The sequence below is a fragment of the Drosophila arizonae genome, chromosome 2, assembly GCF_054131065.1.
Source record: "Drosophila arizonae isolate 15081-1271.41 chromosome 2, UAZ_ARI_1.0, whole genome shotgun sequence".
NCBI classification, from domain to species: domain Eukaryota; kingdom Metazoa; phylum Arthropoda; class Insecta; order Diptera; family Drosophilidae; genus Drosophila; species Drosophila arizonae.
The window spans coordinates 12,766,454-12,787,683 of NC_142922.1; the positions used below are offsets into that span (position 1 = coordinate 12,766,454).

General features: G+C 39.7%; 2 protein-coding genes across 17 annotated transcripts in view; one reads left to right on the forward strand and one right to left on the reverse strand.

Moving 5' to 3' along the window:
• tmod (tropomodulin) overlaps window positions 1-21,230 on the forward strand; it is a 53,432-nt gene that overhangs the window by 13,444 nt on the left and 18,758 nt on the right. Inside the window, exons 1-2 of one of the 16 annotated variants that reach the window (XR_016268573.1) lie at window positions 2,680-3,151; window positions 4,890-5,246. The exons of 11 other annotated variants lie outside the window; for them this stretch is intronic. The gene's annotated coding sequence lies outside the window, so the exon portion shown is untranslated. Of the gene's footprint in view, window positions 1-2,679; window positions 3,152-3,532; window positions 4,063-4,090; window positions 4,108-4,889; window positions 5,247-21,230 lie in introns of those variants that run through there. 4 more of the 16 variants (XR_016268577.1, XR_016268575.1, XR_016268574.1 and 1 more) reach the window with 4 other exon arrangements.
• LOC108621054 (uncharacterized) lies at window positions 12,332-20,138 on the reverse strand. The gene is made up of 2 exons (XM_018018155.2): window positions 19,440-20,138; window positions 12,332-16,020 (listed from the first exon to the last, which is right to left on the reverse strand). Exon 2 carries the CDS (start codon window positions 15,670-15,672, stop codon window positions 15,526-15,528), a length of 147 nt encoding a protein of 48 aa, XP_017873644.1. The 5' UTR covers window positions 15,673-16,020; window positions 19,440-20,138; the 3' UTR covers window positions 12,332-15,525.

The window sequence follows — 21,230 nt, forward strand, 5'->3', positions numbered from 1 at the left end:
TGAATAAGACGCGTCGGCCGAGCAGAGGAAAATGTAATGCCAAAAAGAAGGCGAACGGCTAATGCGAAGCAACAAGCAAAAGAAGAGCAACAACAGTTTTCTCACTCTTCCAATGGCCACTCGGGGAGCAGCAGGTGTGCCTGTGTCTGTGTGTGCGTGTATGTGTGTCAAAGAGCTAATTAGTGTACTGGGAAGAGAAATTCTGAAACTGCGCCGAGGTGCTCTTAGCAGCCGCCACCTGTGAGAGCACACCTTTGAGTGTGTATGTGTGTGTGCGTGTGCGTATGTGTGTATTGGTGTAAAACACCTTCAGCGCGACAATGTCAATGATCATTTCTGACACGAAAGCGTGGGCGTGGCGCAGCTGCCTGCCAAGAGAACCGAAACTCACCACACCATCCACTGTGAAGTGCCCCTCAAACTGTGCGCAGGTACATACATATGCATATGCACAGGTAAATTTGATAAAATGATATACAGCCAGAGTGCTCAGGCAGCTGAGCAGCGAGGCGAGGTCAAAGTACTTTCGTTCCCCGTCTGCATTTGTTTACAAACAACTATTTTTACAACAACTCACAGCAGGCGGAGGGGGCGGAAGGGGCGGCCGGCCGAAGTCATCGAATGGAAGCCGTTGCCCTCGGCTCGGATACGCCAATAACTGGGAGACCAACAAATTAAAAAAAATAGTTTTCATATCGCTGAATATTAACGCTAGGGGGCCATTCTTGTTGTTTCTGAATGCAACTGAAAATCAAATACGTTCGCATATTGATCTGAGCCAAATATCAGCTGACCCCAAAATGAAAAATATGTGAAATCGCTTCAGGCTCCACTGTGCCAGACTGCCACATACCATAGCAATGCCAGAGCTAGCTGTTGAAAACTACAGTTGAAATTGACTATGACGTACAGTGAGTAAACTGTATATGAGAATAGATCTTGTATATGGGATAACAGAAGTTGACAAGCTAAATTTAATTCTTTAGAGTGAGTACGTGTTTCGCATACCCTGTATAGATAAGGCCACCGAATGTATGTGCATTTGTTGTAGACCGATTTATACACCATTGTGTGTAGCCACACACGGGCAACAGTTGCGTCGAAAACTATTCAAATTCGAAATGAATTCAACGCGCATCGATTTTGTTGCTGTTGCTTTGTTGCTTTAGCTTTGTTGCTTTGGCTATAAATAATATTTAATTTCTTTCTTTTTTTGGAACAGTTTTCAACGCGTTATATTTAGCAGGCGTTGAGCCTACAATTCGTTTGTTGTTGTTTATTTTTGTGCAGCAGCTGTAAAAGAGCAGAGCAGAGGCGAGACGAACAGCAGTAGCCGCAGGCGCTGTGGCAGGGGCAGGAGCAGCTAGCTTCGCCATTTATTCTGGCGACTTGAGATGAAACTTTTGTGTAAACTTGGCGAGTGAAAATAAACAATTAATTATACGGCTTAAGGGACGAACAGTCAGAGCAGTCGAGGATTTAGGGTTCCAGCGTAGCCTCCAGCGCGTTGTCAATGCAATTTAAAATTTTCTTTTAATTAAAAGACAACAACTCGTTTTAAATAATTTAATCGACACTGACGAGTATAATACAATTTATTAAATAATTAAAGCACAAAAAAATTAACACAATAATAAATAGAATTTGTGCAGACAAAAGCTAAAAAATTGTGGGAGCAACTGGAAAGGTCTTATTTATGTATGCTCTTTATATATATATATATATAAATATATATATACATACAGCCTTTGTTTTAAGATTGATGCATATTTTGAGAACGAGGAAAATCAAAATTAAATAAAACAATTCCACAAATAAATATAAGCGAAGCACCTTCACTCTTGCTGTTTGCTGTTTGCTTTAGTTTGAGCGAGACTGAAATAAACTAAATTACTTGTATATTAATTAGAAATATGTCAACTTGTTGTTGTGAACGGGCAAAGTTGACTGTTTTAATTGCTTTTCCGTTGTTGGCTGCGGCGAGGCAAAATCGCTGACAGTTTGACAAGCTCCACTGAGACACGGCCAAAGAGTCGCATCCGCATCGACAGCCGCTGCAGTTGTTGCAGTTGTTGCAGTTGGCCATGGCAGATTTCGAAGGCAAATCGATGGGAACAATTAGCGCTGAGCAATGAGCCTGAGCCTGGCCAAGACAAGCAGCGCAAATTGTTGGCATTTCGCATTACGGCAATTTACGATGGCCCCAGGCAAGATTGGCAATATATTTGTGATAATTATGGAGACAGCCATTGCTATTAGATCTATACTAATACACGGTATGCTCATTTGTGTGTGCAGATATAGGTGAGCAGATGATTTGCTCTGCCTATAATTAGACAGTGTGACAAATAGTCGAGCAGAGCTCGCAACGCAATAAACTGTTCACGCGACAAGGTTGTCCACTGCGTGATTTACTTACAGCAAAACAACAACAAGAACAACAACAGCAACAACAACAACAGTTTGATTATACATATATTTACGCAGAATTTGCTTAACAATTTGCGCTGCACACACAAAGGTGAGAAACAAAGGCCAAGAACGACGCAACTGGCCAGCTGCAGGCGCTGCCAGGCGCTGCCAGAGGCGACCCAGCTACAGCTACAGCTGGAAGCCATAAACGACAGCCAAGTCCTAGCGTCAGTTCAGTTCACTTCGGATCAGTTCAGTTGAGTGCCACGCGCAGCGGCTAGCGCACGGAGCCGTTGGCAAGCGAGTCTTTGCGGCTAGACATATAATCACAATCACAATCAGACATTTCTTTTTGTCTGATTTTTTATTTGAAATTCGAAATTTGAAATTTGTTTTATATATCTCTCTCGCATTTTTTACTACCCGTCGAAATTTGTTTTTCGTGTTTTGCGCGCGGCCAAGACGGAAAATGTTAAGGAATTCGCTATAATTTTTCAAGCGAGTGTGGTCAACAGATATTCACCTGTTTGTGTATTCGCAAGTTCGCTGAAAGCCAATTTTATTCCACTCTCTAGCGGCATAGCCAGCAGTCGCCCCCTCCTGAATACAAACGTTCACATTACGCATACGTCGCGTTGACGGCCTGCAAAAAAATAAAATAAAAGAAATAAAAAAAGAGGCGAACAGCAAAAAAATACGAAGCAAACGAATAATCATAATATAAAGAGGAACCCAAAATGTAAAGCGGCGAATATTTTTGCGCACACATTTTCAAAAGTGTATAATTTAAAGTGGCCATACACATGCACACACATACATATATATGTATTTAAATGCCTGTGTGTGTCTCTGCGAAGCATTTCATTTTTAAGATTATGAGCAAATTGTGTTAGTCTGCCGCTGCGTCCCCGCGGCAACATTAAGTGTTGATTGTGTGCGCCGCTCTATTAGCGGCTGCCTCTCGCCAGGCGGGCCCCCCTCCCCCCGCACACCTCTGCTGAGCAGACACCCCCCACCCAGAATAGTCCTCGGGCTGCCTGCTGGCTGCTGGCTGTTGCTTCGCTCGCTCGCTCGCTGGCTGGCTGGCTGGCTGGCTGGCTGCCTCAGCTGAAAATCAAGCAAACTCAGTTCGTTGCGAGCGCGAGCGCGTCTGCTGCTGCCGCTGCTATTGCTATTGTGGACTGCCAGCCAGTCAGCCAGCCAGCCAGCCTGCCTGATGGCCCAGTTGAATTTTTAGCATTTGAAATTTGCATGCATATGAAGGCGATAAAACCACACAATAACACTGCATATACTCTACTGGTATACAACAACAACAAACAAACAAAACACCCACGCGTTATTAAAAAAAAAAAGCTAAAAACAGAAATCCAAAATACACATACCAAAAACAACTACAACAAGTGCAATTCAACAACAACAGCAACAATGAAACACAAACGCAGCTAAAAAATAATAATAAAAAAAATCTTATAAAAAAACTACATAGCGCAACATAAATTCACAACACACACACATACAACATAAATAACAGTGCACTACAGAAAATCAATAAAAAAAAAAATCGCAAACAAAGCAAACAACTCAAACAACATTTAACAATGATATCAAACATTAAATGAAAACACATGAAAAATGCATTTGGAGCTGGTCAGCGGAAAAGCCCTTAACATTTTATATTTAAGCCAATCAAATGTAATGGCAGACGTGTCTCTACATTTGATAACACCGTTTTGAAAGTTTTTACTTGGCTTTTTTTTTGCACTCCATTTCCATTTCCTTTTAATCTGCTGTCGAACTCATTTGGCCACCTGCTCGCTTGTCTCGCATTTTGGCCAACTTTGTGAGCTGGACGCACATGAATAGTTTTCTGAGTTAAAATGGCAAATGGGAATTCCACAAATAGAAATTGCTTTCAACTACTGAAGGAGTGTACGTGCGTGTGTGTGCGTGCAGAGCCACAATGTCCGGTCTTACTTAAGTATCATAAGGCATCTCCCGATGGGCTGCGAGTTGCTTTGATTTGTTTTAAACTTGGCCATCAAACCGAGCAGACCGAGACCACAAGCTCTTATTGAAATGGCATTTTTATTGAATATAAAGAAGCACAATTTGTGTTTGGAAATTTACGATTTGTGTTGCTCTATTTTATTAGAACTATTTCTATAATTTCCCTTAATTGCCTGGCTAGCTCATGTGCCATTACGTTTAATGTTTGCCCAAATAAATTGAAAATTCCTTTTGGCAGGCAGCGTTTATTTATATTATCTTTTCCATACTTTCATTAATTATATCTGTGCATATTATGCAAACAATTCGTTTTCATTTAACAACAACAAAGCAAATTGTTGGCCAAAATGCGCCTCAAGGCAGCTACACTAATGAATTTCAAGTCGAATCAGCAGAATGCGTTATATATTTCATATATATATTTCAACAAAATATCGCAACGAATTAATATAATAATGTGTTTCCAGTGAAAATGAGTGAAAGCGAAATGAAAAAAGTGTCCATATAGATTGAGTAAATAATACCGCAGAGAATTGGAAGTCGCAAAGTTTGTTCGTGCTCGAGTGCCAAGAGAAATTCCTGAGAGCCATGAAATAAACTCACAAATTAACAAAAGCACACAAAGCAGCGCGTAAGCATAAGGATAAGGATAACACTTGTCACCTCTCAGGATTAAAACACAAACATAAACACTCTACAATATGGCAGACACTGCCAATGACAAGAGCCTCAACGACGACAACGACAATGACGTCATTGAGCAAGAGGAGACAACAACAACAACGAAGAAAACTTCGCAGTGGCGCAAGACGCGCACCACCAAGGTGAGCGAGGAGTCGCAAATGCGAGGGCGGTTCAATAAGAGTGCGCTCTCTAAACTCTATGAAATATGCAAAGTTTTTAGCTTGACTTGAATTAAATGAGATTGAAGCATATGTAGAGACTTTCGAAAGGATAGAGAAATTTAAAATATATCGAAAATAATATTGGAATATTTGCAAATATACTATTAAATAATAATAATTTATTTATCATTTTATTAAAGCATAATATTTTTTTTGACATAGCAAATTTGTATGCATATAAAATATCAGTTAATATATATAATCTTACTACTTATGTATGTATATTATATATTTCATATTTAAGCATTATTCTATATATAGTAATATAATTTTTATTTAATATTTATTTATTTTTTATTTTATTTTTTTAACATTTATTTATTTGATATACATATATACGTATATGTATGTAATACTACAGTTGAGCCTCTATAATTTATACTCCGCCTAATCGAAAATCGCATTAAATCGAAAAATTCTATCCTCTTGAGTGAAATTCATTCTTAATGATTAAATTTCAGTGTAAATCGAAAAAAAAAAAACCTGATTCTCTTACCATTTCGAATTATCGGGACTCTACTGTTTTATTTACATGAATGTATAAATACTCTTTATATAATTTTCGTGAGTTTCCTCAAATATATAAAATAATTTATGTATAATTAATTCACATTAAACTAAATGAACATTATATATGAATATATTTCTTTTATGCAAATTATTAACTAAGCATTTGGGCCTTACCATATGATCGATATAATATTCAGCAGTATTCATAGGTATTCAATGGAATAAAAATCCTGCAAACTTTTCATATAAACGCTTAATAAATAAAAAGCTTATCGTGTTTGCATAAATATCGTAAAAATAGAAATATTTCTCAATTCGCCCTCGCTATTGTATTTTGCTGTGTGTGTGTGTGTTTGCCTATAGAAAGTGTGTCTGTGTGCGTGAGTCAGTCTGAGTAGCTATTTAGATGCGTCAAGTAATGAAAGGCAATCGCATGACCAGCGTACGTACGCCCACTGCGCTCAACATTTGAAGCTGACAAATAAATGCGACAGATTGAAAGTTGGCCAAAATGAATGCCGGACACAGATGTCGAGCGCGACGTCTCTCGATTTGCTGGCCAACAAAGGCCAATACAAAATGGCCAAAACAAAATGAAAAATATTTATTTTCTTTATAAATACGTTGCGAACAGGACAAGACAAACATATCACAGCTCGCACATATATATATATATATATATATATATATATATATATATATATATATGTGTGTGTGTGTGTGTGTGTGTGCTTGGAAATATACTTTTGGAAGGAGCTCTGCTAATTAAGCGAAGCATTTTGCTGTGCTTTGCACTTGATTAACTTTTAATGCGGCTAAAAATAAACTGCGCGCTTTGGACATTAATCAAGTGGCGTGCCACAACTCACGGCTCACGGCTCGCGGCTCACAGAGCGAACTACTATGTTAAATGCTGCTGGCGGGCACACTCCTAATGCTATGCACATACATTCGTTCGAGCACAAAAGGGTTTCGTCCTTCGGCAAAGAGGAAAAAAACACACAAACTGACGTCCTTAAAACACTTTCAGCCATCGCTTGGCCAGCAGAGGCAAAGCAAACGGCGTTAGAAAGTTTCCAGGTCAGTGAGTTTCCATTGCAAGCTGAGGCGATTCACCCGAGTCGCAGCTAGAGCCAGAGCCAGAGCCAGAGCCAGAGCCAGATCTGGAGCCATAGCCAAAGGATAAACATAAGCACACAATGGGCGGGCGGCACATTGATTATATTCAGCCACATGGGACCCAATCTGCGGTGGCTCTGCCATACGACAGCGAGTTTCTGGGCGCATAAATTACTTCGACTAACAGCGCGGGTGGCAGCAGGGGAAACAGCAAGAGCAACAACAGCAACAGCAACAGCTACTTAAGCGTCCTTAAGCCGCACTCACCTGTCGCAGACGGGCGCACCTGCAATCAATCAAGCTGTAAAGTATTTATTAAACGTTATTATGAGGTTTACCAGCAGATATTGCTTATATACATACGTGAGAGTAAACACACACAGACACACAAGCATACACACAGATATGTATGTATTTTTTAATAGCTTCATTGTTTCTCTTAACAGGATTTCATTTCACTTAATATACCAACACAGTGGCATGCACACACACACACACATATATATTTATGTATAAATATATATTCATACATACATGTCTGTTTATATATGTGTATGTATATGTGTATATCTATAAAAGCTACCGCTGCCAGCTGGCATTACCTGCCCTTAAACCCACCTCGTTCCAAGTTCCCTCCCCCCTCCCCCTCCCCCTCCGCCCATTCCACCACTCACCATGTGCATCATTACTGGCTTTTATTGTTGTTGCTGCTGGGGCACACTTGTTAACCCGACGTTTGGATTTGCCCGGTGGCATTTTGGCGCTTGCTTCAAATGAAGCCAGAGAGCAAGCATTGACGCTCCTGCCACGCCCCTGAACGACTGCCAGGTACCGCCAGGTAGTTCAGTTTCAGTTCGCACTGGGTTTTTCATGGCAGCAATCAAGCTGGCTACAAAGGCTATCGCAGTGCAGAGTTTCCGCACCGGCGCCCCATTTCCCGTTCCGTCTTCTATTTCGCTTTTTTTCCGGCTTTTTCCTAACATTTCATTCTCCTGCATTTGCCGTTCTGTTGTTCTTCTCATGTGCGACGACTCCAGCTGAAATTCTGACTTTAGGTGTTTTCATTTTTACTTCTCTTTTTTTCTGTTTTGTTAATTTCACTGGCAGTTTTATTATTTCATGCGATTTGAGACTCGTTATTTCTCTCTCATTCTAATTCTCTCTCTCTCTCTCTCTCTCTCTCTCTCTCTCTATCTCACTCTGTCTGTTGCTCTAATTTAATGTGTGTTAAACTAGGCAATTTTATCTTTTAATTAAAACTGACGCGTCTGCTCCTTTTACTTTTTTTTATGTGTAGCACCCACACACCTACACACACACACACATAGGTACATTAATTAAGCATTGTATTTTTCTCTTGCCACATGCCAAGGCCGGCGAAAAAGTTAAAACCTCAACATTTGTTTTATTTGGCTGACTCGCATAAAATATTCGCTGCCCTCAAGTGGTACATGGCCTTAGAGCTGGGGGCGTGGCACTGCCACTCATTTTGCACAATTAAGTTGCAAAAGGCTGCTCAATGGCCGCAAGCATAGCATGGCATGGCTGCGGGGGTTCCGGGTTCAGTAAAAGGCTAATTGATTTGAAGCATTTTGGCCTTTGCTTGAGAATTGGCTGCCAGCTGATGCGAATTGTGGCAATGAAGCAAGCAATCAGTGGTGAGCTTGGCCATATTAAAGCTGTTGCCAGATATAGAGGGGAACAATTTTCAGATGATTTTCAAAGATTGTGTATAGAGTGAAAACATTTTATAGGAGTATATTATGGCTGATATGGTATCGACTAGAATCTTATAATTAACTTAAACTTTTATTTTCTTTTAATTTATGATTAGTTTTAATTTAATATATTTAATACATAATTAATTTGAATTTAGATTAAGACTAACAAAATTTTCAGTAAAAGTATTTAAATAAAATTGTGCACAAATTTAAATTTTTTCAAAAAAATTGAAAATGATTTGTATATACTTTTCATTCTATTTATTTATAATTAAGTTTTTTATTATTAACTTAATATTAATTTATTATGTATTTATTAAATTTATATTTATATTATTGTTATTTTTTTTTTTTTTTTAATTTTTTTTATCCTTTTAAATATTTTTACATTTTATTTGTGAGTTTTTACATTTATAGTATACACTTACTATAAATTAAATTAAGTTTACTTTATATACTTTTCAATGTATTTTTTGTATTTACTTTTTATTATATTTTTTTTATTAATTTACTTAATATTCATTTATTTATTATTTATTTTCTTTACTTATTTAATATAATTTTTTTTATTAATTTTTGGTTTCCTTTTATATATGTATTTTTTGTTAATTTGTACATAGTTTTTTTATTATTTGATATTGTAGTCTTGCCATTTCTTAACAACTTTCATCAAACATAAATTGTATTTAAATTGTTTTCAGTGTAGAAATACATTATAGACAAGTAGAATATTCTAAGAAAATAATTTCGCCATAGAACGGATCATTGCAGATAGGATATGTCAAATCGCAAATGCTCTGTCACTGAATAATTACACTTAAAGCCTTTTAAGCAATCGGCTTAAGTCTTACAAAATTTCGAATGTATTTTTACCACTTGAGCACTTAATACCAAATTGCTCTATAGACATTTTATAGCAATGGGATATGTGAATCATGCTCATTATATCTATTATATGTATATCTTTAATATTTTATTTAGCAATAAATCAAATAATTAAATTTTTCATGATCTCTAGGTACATATACACAAAACATATATAAATATAAGTATGTGTTAAATTTTCCAAATATATTTCTAACGTTTCTTTTTTGTCTCTCTCTTCTCTTCTCTTTGATTCTTTTAGGTAAGCAATGCCAATTAATAGGTAAACACACTTAGCTTCTATGTGAATACGTAGTAAGTAATTAGCTATATTTTTATTGAGTTTAAACATTTATACTATATTTGCTATCCTCTCTTTGCTCCGCCATAATTTGCTCTTTATTGTGGATATTTATATTTGTTTTCTGTATTTACTTGTCAAGTTAACGGCCATTGAAGAGAGCAAATAGATCGAAAATACAACACGCAGTGCACACTCACACACACGTGCGCTGTGTCTGTGTGGCTGCGTGTGTGTGTGTGGTTTCTTGTGTATGAACAAGCAGTTATAAATAATTTCTGGCAAAAAATCAGCAATTTTTCCGTTGATCTCCAAGTATAGCGCGTTGGCACAGAGCCAAAGCGAATTGCGCATACACCGTGTGGCTCGCCCGCACACTCATGCATAACCAGCTGCAGCTGTGTGCGTGTGCACGCTGGTATTGGTGCTCAATTGCTCTGGCTGCCTGCTGCTGCTCTGGAGTGTGATGGTGTTGCTCTTCATGCTCTTAAGAGCGTGGACTAAGAGTGCGAGCCAACACCAGAAAACTCAGCTAGAATAGAAAATAAACAACATGATTTTGTTCTTTCTCCTTGCTGGTTCGTTGTTTATTTATTGCATGTTGTTATTTTGTTGCTGCCCCTCGGGCAAAAGGTCTATTGCATCTGCGAAGGCTATTTGCAGCGCTGCTTGTGGCACTGTCGCCTGTCAGCATCATCCCCCAGCATTGATGGCGGCGACAGCCTTGTGCATTAAATCAAAATCTGTGAAGCTAATGCCGCTGCTCAGCTGCCCAGCTGCCCATCCAAAGTTGCCCAGTTGCTGTCCAAGCTGCCAAATTGTTTTGTCACATTTTCGTCAGCTGTGCACAGCATTTCCGCTCTCTCTTTCCCACTCTCTCTGCCTCTCTCTGCCTCGCTGGCTGTCTCGGTCGCTCTCGCAATCATTAATTCACGTCTAATTAGTTATGATTTTCGGGATGGTTTCAATTGTGCGCAAAACAACAAGGACGTGACTTTGGCAAAGAACTTGCCGTCCGTCACAGATCAAAGTGAAAATGTCACAAAATCAACGAGAGCAAATAAATATTAGAAATTCATTTGTATTATATATGAATGTATACATATATACGTATATATATGTATATACATATATATATGTATGGTATTGCTATATATAGTATATGGATAATTAGTCTGTTTTCAGCACTCTTCACTCACATTTACAGCTGCTGCGCCACTGAGAAATTGACTGTCAGGCATTTTAAGCGATTTTCAATTCCACGCACATGCACGAACACACGCGCAACAGTAAATTCACATACTATGGCACTGCTGCACACACATATATACAGATATTTTGGGCGTTCTCGTGTTGGCCAAATTTGGCAAAGATGGGGAACCGAGGCGACTCGCCGCCCTTGCAGCGCCTTCGGGCGAGCAGTTTAACTCGCTGCAATAAACACAAAATGTGCAAAACAATAACAAAAATGCCATTTGGCGGCATTACAGCGAATGTTGTTGTTGCTGCTGCTGCTGCTCCTCCTCTTCCTCCTCCTGCTGCTGCTGCTCCTGCTGCTGCTGGCCATGTCGTTGTGCTTGTAAAGCTCAGACAGCTTGCCACAGTAAAAACAAACCAAAGACGTGGTCCAACCTGCAGGCTAGGCACAGCCAAAGGGTTGTGAGGGGAATGGGGGTAATGAGGGGCTGGGGGTGGCTGTGTGTGGCCAAACGACAGCTCGCTTGTTGCACAGCTTTCTTTGCATTTGGCCGAGTGCCAAAAGTTACCATTACGGTTGCTCTGGGTGTGACACAAAGGCGTCCGGCTGAGGCTTGTTGTGCTCAATTTAAGACCACTTGTCCCACAGCTGCTAAATGGAAAATTTACTGAATTGCTGCTGCTGCTGCTGCTGTTGTTGTGGTTAAAGGCCTTGACTGGCCTTTAACACGTCATTTTAAATGCAAGGCGCAAATAATGCGGTGACCAATGGTATTTATGGAATGACCAAGAAATGATTGACAAGTGCATCAAGACTTTGGCTTGTAATGAGGTCATTGACGGCTCCACAGCACTCGGAGTTGTTCTTTGTTGTCGTTGGGCCATTAAGCCACAGAATATTTAGCAATCGGGCTGACAGCATGATTGCATGCAAGTGCTGGCCACTACTGGAAGAACTCCTCAAACTTGACACCAGCTTCAACATTTTGCAGTACTTAAATTGCTGTTAATTACTGCATTTATTATTGCTTTTTTAGTCAAAGGCCAAAGCGAAGATTGTATTGAATCCACTTCACTTTTAACTGAATATATTTCTATGTAAATATTTATAGTATGCTTGAAGCACAAATATAGTCAAATAATTGCAGGGTTTGCGCATTTTATGTTGACCTCTTTTTATACTCCTTACGAATTTCCCATTTTTTGTCAACCTCTTTTTGAAAGAGTATTTTATTTTTTGCAGAATATGGTACACGGCTCATAAAGACTACATGCGTTGCATATGTCTCTGCCCATGTTTTTTTTTTTTTTTTTTTTTTTTCAAGGAAAAAATTTAAATTTATTTTGATGTTGTCAATAACAATTTTATTTGATTCAAGTAAATTTGTTGACATCACCTTTTGACTATGATATCTCTCCGCCTTGTGCCTGCACGGCGTATTGTACCTGTCTCTGTCAAATGATATTAGCTGAGTCCCTCGAATAAAAACATTCCTTTATGTATTAATTATATAATCTTGATTCTACTTACTTATCAGTCTCCCTAGAACACAAAATAATTTAGACTGATTTTTCACGATTCGCAATCTGGAGACTATTGAATGAGCCAAAAATAAGGATTATTTGAGAAGAAGGATTTTAAAAACATATGGCATGCCTCATTCCCTTACCTTTGGGTATATATTAGAGGTCTGCTAGGGTGCCAAATAGAATAACTTCAAATTGAATTCAGTTAAGTGAGTGAGCGTCGCACAAGTTGACTGAGTTGACTGTATCGAGTCACTCATGCATAGTCTTTGTGCTTCGCAGTTCATCGTCATTTCGTGGCAACGAAACTCCATGTGTATGAATGTGTGCTTGTATGTGTTTTTCTACCGACGACGCTTTCTCGAGTCAGTTTTGCACTCAACAGTTTTGCACTCAACTTTTTCGGCTTAGCAGTCAACGCCACTCAGTGTATTTTGAGCATTGCTCCGTCGAATAGGGTTTTTGCCATTCATGCAGATCTCTGTTATACATATATGTATATGAGTATTTAAAATAGCAACTCTAGGGTATCTTTAAGCCTTGAATACCTTAGATTTCTTTCTATATTTATTTTCTGCACTACATAAATTGTTAACATGTCACAAAGTAGCTTCGTTTTATAAAATTTTTGCATTTTGCATCACTGCGGCTGCAGCTGCATTTGCATTACACTTAAAAAGCCATCTCTCGAACACATGTTGACCCAGCTTGACCCCACAAAATAAGCAAAATTATGAGGTATATTTTTGTTTTTTTTTTTTTTTTTTTTTGTTTTTTTTTTTGTTGACAACTTTTAGTTGAAATTAAACTTTCATTATGTGTGAACTTTTGAAATACTGCTTTGCTGTGTTGGTTAAAGTGCGCTTGGGGAGTTGGTCAACGAAGAGTCTCTTAAGCCTTCTTAGGAGTTGTGGGAGTGTTAAATGCGAGTGCTTATGTATGAGGCTTAGAATGTGATGTGTGTTTATAGTTTTGAATGTTTTACATAAGTTGAACTGTGTTTATAATGGTTTTGATTTGCAAGTCTCTCATGATATACTCCCCTGAGGATTCGTCACTGTCGACAGAATTTTTTCAGGTTAAATGTGTCCACAAAGAACTCCCGTATTTTCAAGAACTTGAAAGAATGACAGCCCATATATGAAAATATTTTACTAGATTTAAAGACCCAAATACATATATTCTTTTAGCCCTTGTTAAAGTTACTTCACACTCAATTTAAATAAAACTAATTTTTTTGTATTGAATTGTTTAACATTTATTTGATTCATATGTAATTCGATATTATTCGATATTCGTTATTCGTTTATATAATTTGATTTTACTTGTTCAACTCTAACTACACATACAGTAAATCTTGTCACATGTCTTTCATTAAGCCCTATATACTAACATTATCCCATTTATAGACACTAAAAGGTGTGTATACGATAGCTAAAACTATTATTGTTCGAATGTACGCGTTATGTAATAATAATTGAATACAATTCAATTAAAATGCTTCGATTCTAATTCAATTGATTTTCCATAGTTTTTAGTTATATTTAGCTCGGTTAATACGGTTTTTGATTATTCAGTAATATCATTTGCAATGTTCTTAAGATATGAATACGACGTTTGCCCAACGCCTACGCTCCCCATCCTCTAAACTATGTGGTTTAAATGAAAACCTTTTGAGATTCTTCAGAAATAAATTCAGTTAGAGCGAAGAGCAAATTGTTGAACGGGACTTGGGTAACAATCTGGAAAAATAATTTCATTTAATTGAAAAGTTTTTGAAAACTTTGCCTATGCTCATATTAAAATATAAATTCCTTGGCTAGCAGATGAAACTTTAATTTCCAGTTGGTCAAACAGACGGCTATCAATTAGGCACACGCACACACACACACACACATACAGGCACTGTAAATTATTAGAAAAATTTGGCAACATTTTGAAAGTTTTTAAAGTAAAACCCTTCGGCAAGCCTCGAGCATGTCAATTTAAATGCTTGCCCAGCCAAGGCCCTCACATACGCCCACTGGGCACGCCTATTGTAATGTCTCTCGGCGAATGGGGTCAAGTGTGTATATGGCTCTCAAGTGCGAGCAGCACGGCTCAAGCGGCCAAAAGAAAACAATAAACTGTGTGCCGTGGCCAAAAAAAAAAAAAAATACAAAAAGAAAATCACAAAAGCAAAACAAAAACAACAAGAAATAACAAGCCTAAAGCACTAAAAACGCTAAAGGATCGCCAGTGTGTGTGTGTGCTGGAAATCAATACGAACTAAAGCCATTCGCCACGCCCCAAAGCACTCAGGGACGCCTCATTGCCGCTGCAGTTGACCGAGTCGCGCCCTGAAAAGTAGGCAACGAAAATTGTTTAAAGCGCGCGCTTAAATTAATAATTATTATTGCATATTTCGATATTCTTTAAACTGAACTGAACTTAACTGAACTGAATGCCAAATGCAATGTGAACACATATTTCCTTCTAGCATTGCATTTGATGGTGTGTTTGTTGTTGCTGTTTTTCCTTTTTGCTCTGGCTTCAATGCAGCCTGAACTTTGCGCGCACGCTGCTCACTTCTAGCGCAGCTCCACTCCGACTTATTGTGTCATAAAGTCTCATTGTGCTGGAGTGTATTGTGCATTCGTGACAGCGCTCCCAAGACTACCGTTACTAATTAGCGCGCAACCCAGTTAATCAGCTTCTGCCGGGGTATTATCCCCGACTCAGTGGGGAGCGGGCAGCAGACATACGAGAACAGAGGCTAGAGAACAGAGAGCAGAGAGCATAGAGCAGACAGCAGCCAACAGGCTGGCAAATGAGTTTTCTTTGATTTTTAGCTTTAAGTTTTTTTCTGCTGTTGTGTTTTTGCTTGTTTTTCTTTTTCTATTTTTTTTTTCGTTAGAGTTGCGCTCATTAAATGCTGGCAACTGGCAATGCCATGACTTTTGGCCCAAAGGAAGAAAGCCTAGACAAATATAATCTCATTGCGTTCGGCCCTCTGGGCGGGCGTTGGCTGGCGCTGGAATGCGTAAACGTTGACGATTAACTGCGCCATGAATATAAAGCAAAATAAAACGATTAGAACTAAATATAGAAAGATATCTCGCAACATGGCGGGCACCCCGAGCACTCGCTCTCTGTGGTTTTTAGCAGTAGCAGTCACTGCCCCCGCGTCCTCCTGTATCCGTCGACCGTTGAGCTACTGAGCTACTAAGCTAGCTGGGCTCCTTGGCTGCGTCTAGCGGCTGTTCGGCCTCTGTGCAGTCGGAGAGTTGTCGGAGGCGGCACTCAGCCAAGTAGCGAACTCTTCAGATTGCATCTGCCCTCAGTGTTTGGTTGCGTTGCCGGGCTGCGGTTGTAGCTGTGGCTGTGGTTGGTGTTGGTGTTTGGTTTGGGGGTGGACCTGGTCGTCGTCTCATTGCCTCATTGCCGTGCATGGCGCCCGTGCCCAGGGCAACAGCTGTAAGTCAAGATATGGAAAATGCTGAAATATTAGTGAGTCGGTGTATGTAAGTCACAATCTCATACACTAGAGACTGCATTCACAATGTTTGTCCGTCTGTAAAATAAAATCTTTCATAGCTTAAAACACACGCACACACACACACGCGTACATTTATATAAACCTGCTTCTGCCCAGAAACTTGAACAGTTACCCATTCCCATGATAAGTGCATTCAGAACATTATAGTACGTATACGCCCCGTCAACTGTCAGAGCATGCCGTGGGGGAATTTACATTTAACACGCGAGCGGACAAGACAGCTGGCAAGAAAGAATCATCAGCATGGCATAGCAAAGATTTCTGGCATGCAGCCGCGCACACATGTTGCATAATTGCGTTCCATGTTGCCAGCTGAAGCCGCATTTATAGTCGCATTTCAGCTGCCTGCATGTTGCTCAATATGTTGCTCAATGCGCGCCAGCTTGGCAGTAAAAAGTTCCCCCTGCCTCAGCCAACTAAATGGGAGTAGCAAGCAGGCAGAGGAGGAGACAGAGCGGGCAGAGGAGGCGGCTGAGAAGGCGGCAGGAAGTGGCAGCGCTTGGCTGCAGTATTGTTGATGCGCCAACAATGAGCAAGAAGGCACACACATGCAAATGCATCAGGACAAATGGGAAGCATAAGCGAAGTGTGTATACAAATACTAAATTTAATACACATACAAATTGCGGTAACAGGACTTTGAGCGAAAAAATTGCATTCATCTCAAAAGCAATTGCTGACTATTTTTTAATGAAATTGCTCACACAAGCGAATGTGAGAGTAAAACGCAGCAAAATGTATTAATTTTTTTACTTTTTTTTTCATTTTTCGTTTTCAATGGAGTATTCTTTGTCTTTGACATACAAGACATTTTTTAATGAAATTCACAAAAAATGATTCGTGTGTAAATGATAAACTGTTAAAATTGTTTTATTTTTTTTTTTTTTTTTTTTTTTTAATTGAATGCAGCAGACAGTTGCAATCATGGACAAGCGCTGACATGCAAAATAAATAAATAAATTCCAATTGAATCCGATAGTGATAAGCAACATAAAATTTTATGGTTGATAAAAAATGAAATGAATATAAACTAACATATTTTTCGGCATAAGCTCGGAAAAAGTAATAAAACTCTTACTAAATAAAAATATATAAAAACCTCAAATTTTTCTTCATCTGAGCTGATTAAATTTTGTATGTAGAAAAATTTATTTAATCGGAGTATTTGTTGACGAGATATAACTCTTTAAACTTCTATAATTATTCAGAGCTCTGTATACGATTCCTTTTTAATGAGTTTACCAGCATTAGCATGTGGAAAATGCTAATTAGTCATCTTCAATCTTCTAACATTTTTATATTAAAACTTATATAAAAAACAAAACCAATTTTTTTAATTTTACCAGAATTTTCTCTTTTTAAGTTGTAAACTAAAAATTCTAATTTATATCAAATAATTTTGTTATACATTTTTTTACTAGCTATAGCAGAGCTTAAATATCTTTCGTATTTTTTTAAATATTTTTTTTTATTTTTTATAAATATAAATATACGTATCTTGAAATTCACTTTTTAAAACCGCGTTCAATTGATGTGTTAAATTAATTAATTTAATCATTTATAATTTCTGGCAAATGCTATTCAACTACTCGGATGAACTAAATTAAATTGCAAATGAAATTAATAGCTTTGGCCTTTGATAAAGCTGCGTTTAATTACAAATCAATTAAATGACGAGTGCAGTGCTTCCGCTTTTGTAATTAAACGCTCTTTGGGATTCCCTAAGTGCAATGCGAAACTATTAAAGGGCAAGCTGAGAGGGTCCAAGAGTCAGGGGCCTAGATTAAACGGGCTGTACTGAAAAGCGCTGTGAAAATCGCAGCGCTGCATTCATATTAAAGAGAGTGAGAGAAAGGGGAAGAGAGAGGCAAACAAAAACATCCTTTGAAAGGCATTTGGGCGTATGCGCTAAACGGACGAGCAAGCAAAGGGCACATGGGCCACTCCCCCCGATCCCTCTATATGGATATCAGCTATCAGCCATGCGTTCACAGTGGCCACTGTGGTGCAGCCACCACAGCCCTACTATGCAAGCTCCTAGTTTGCACTTTTCTATATAGCGAAATTCAATCAAGCGCTCGGCTGAGCAGCTTTCAATTAAACGCTTATCGCGCTTGCTGCAGTTGCCGCTGACAAGAACAAAAGGCCTCGGGCCAGGCTGGGCCGCGGCTCGAGTGGGTCGCGGGGTCAGACATCATTAGAAACAAGTATAAAAGCTTCGGCGCATTAAAATAAAGCGCACTAGAGATTATGGAAACTCATTAAAAAAGTTTTTCGGCAACATATTTTACAAGACCTCAACTTTCGCTCAAGCTGCAATGGCGTAAAGAATGTTCAAGGAGTCCAGAGTGTGCAGCTGATGGCCTGCGAATTAAGTCCGAAAGTCCGACGGTTTATTCAACAGAAAAAAAAAAAATAATAAAATAAAATGAAAATAAATAAACATTACAATAACAAATGGTAAAAAAGAAAGAGGGGGGGGGCGAGGGCGAGGCAAGTATATAAAGGCCAAAAGCAAATAGAGCGTGTCATAAGAACAGGCTGACTCCGTCCGTGTCTGGGCTGCTAAAAACATTCATAAATTAGATGTCAAAGCCCTGGCCTTAACAGCAATAATATACACTCACACGCACACACACTCACACGCACACGCACACATATGTTGGACACATGAAAAAAGGGTCAAAAGTGAAAAGCAACACACGCAGCTGAGCCGCTTTGAATGTGAGCGATTGGTATTTGCTATTTGGTATTTGGCAGGCAAAAGTTGTTGCGACTCTATTAACAAATTATTTTTTGGCCAGCCAAAGTTGAGTTGAGGCCATCAATTCTGGCTCATGCAAATGAAAGTTAAATGTTGCGTGGCCCAACAAAAATTGAGTGAGCCCCTAGAGTCAATGGCACGTTTAATATCCTGCTGCGTTGACAGCCCAAATTTGACATATCCTGCCAATTTATTGCCACACTCGTTCACTCTTTCTATTTCACTGTTTTTTTTTTCTGTTTTCTTTTTTTTTGTCTTATTTGCATTGCTGGAAAACAGACATTTGCGTGCTTTGCTTACTTAATTTTCCCACACACACCCACACACCCACAAGCATACACATGCATAAACATAATTAAGGCAAGCGCAACAACATGCGAAACTCGCGGCATAAACATAAATCTCTGACAGACGTCCAGCAGCGGCAGCAGCCACCGACTCCTGCCATAACCCAAAACGCCGTAAAAAAAAATGAGATCCAAGTGGAACTCATTACAACTTGACTCGCGACTCGCAGCTCGCAACTCGAAACTCGCATTCATTCATGGCGCGCATTTTCATTCATACGCACCGTTGTACGTGAACGCCTCATGGTTAGCTCGGTTAGCCCGTTCGCCTTGTTGTTGTTGTTGTTGTTGTTGTTGCGATTGCGGCCGAAATATTATAATGCTGGCACGCACTTTTATGGACAGCCGTATTATCAGCGTTATCCTGGCCGAATTATGCGCTCGACTGCGTTTCACTGCGTACCGTAAAAATTGCCAATGGAATCTCGCCTAACAAGCCAAGCGGCTGCGGTTTTTATCCGTTTCTGCGGCACTTGTGGCGTATGCGTAATATTTGCGAATAATGCGAAGCGCTCGTTGCGTCTGCCTCAACGTTGCCGACGCGACTCAGCTTGTGCGTGGACTAAACTCCTGTCTTATAGTCCTGCCGGCGCTGTTGCTGCTGCTGCTACTGTTGCTTCGGCTTCGCATTCGTCTCGGCCCGTTCGGCGCTGCACTGCGTCGGCCGCGTTTGTCGGCTTTTTGAAACTTTGCCATTTGTTAGTGTGTCAATGGCGCTTGCATGCGGAAATTGTTGTCCAACTTGTAGCAAGTGCAGAAAATGTTGTTGCTTACCGCTCAAGCTGACAGCACAAACACCAACACCACCCACACACGCAGCACACACACACACACAACTATGCTGTCACATCATAATGCAAATATTTAAAATTCACCCACGCATAATATTGATGCTCAGCTTAGACGCAGAGTGACAAAAAAAAAAAAAAAAAAACAGGAAAAAATCAAAATAAATATAAATATAAAAAAAAAAATAATATAAAATAAATCTAAATATTTAAAAAAAAATAGAAAATTGTAGCTGATACTTTGACGCATGGCGCAACACACGGCGCCTGCTGATGCTAATCAACTTGATCATGTTGCTGCTGTTGCTGTTGTTGTTGGCGCTGCCGTCAGTTGGTGCGACAAGTTTGGCAGCAGCCTGGGCGAGAGTGGGCGTGAGTGGGCGTGGGGTCTGCCTGGCTGCCTGGCTGGCAGTTTGCTATTATTTAAATCAGGAAGTTGAAGAAATTTCCGCTCCACACGGCTACAAATTGGCAGTAGGCCACGCAGACTGGCAACTGGCGCCGACACTACGGCTCTAGCCGGCTCTAGCTCGTCCTTGCGCCGATGCGTCGCGTCGTCGTCGTCGTCGTCGTCGTCCTCATCGGCCTCGCTTCCGTTTCGTGTTGTGCGCTCCGTTTCCCTTTGACAGTTACGTGCACAGCCGTCGTCAAGTCAATTAAATTTTTGTTTAAGTGATTTGAACAGCCGTGTAAAATATCATCAGGCCAGGCCAAGTCAGGCCGGGCCAGGCTGGGCCCGGCTGGGCCTCCCGCGTCCAATCTAATGAGAAATCGATGTGTCCCACACAATTTGCTTAAATCCAATTGAAACTCTGGTCGCGCACCTGGCACACCCGATTGCCAGATACTATATATACTATATAGCAGAGTAGCTCCCGGCGGCCATTTAATGAGTTTTTATTGCGCTGCGGGTGCTTTGATTGCTGCGACTTTTAACTTGATTTACGCGCCCATCACTCCCACTATTGATTTTACAATTAAGCCGGCTCTGGCCGGGCCTGGCCTGGCCTGGTCGCGTCTCGACTCGTCTCGGATTGGGTGTGAGAAGCTTGTTTGGTATGCAATGCATTTTGCATGTTTTCGCGTGTTTTGCGCATTTCTTTGCGAAATGTCTTACAGCCAGGATGTGCTCGCATGAGCCTGCTCCTTGTTTGGCTTTCAGTTACTTTTCTCTCAAGAGTGTGAGAGTCCTTTGTAGCAAGCTTTATGCGCCGCATCCGCTGCCTG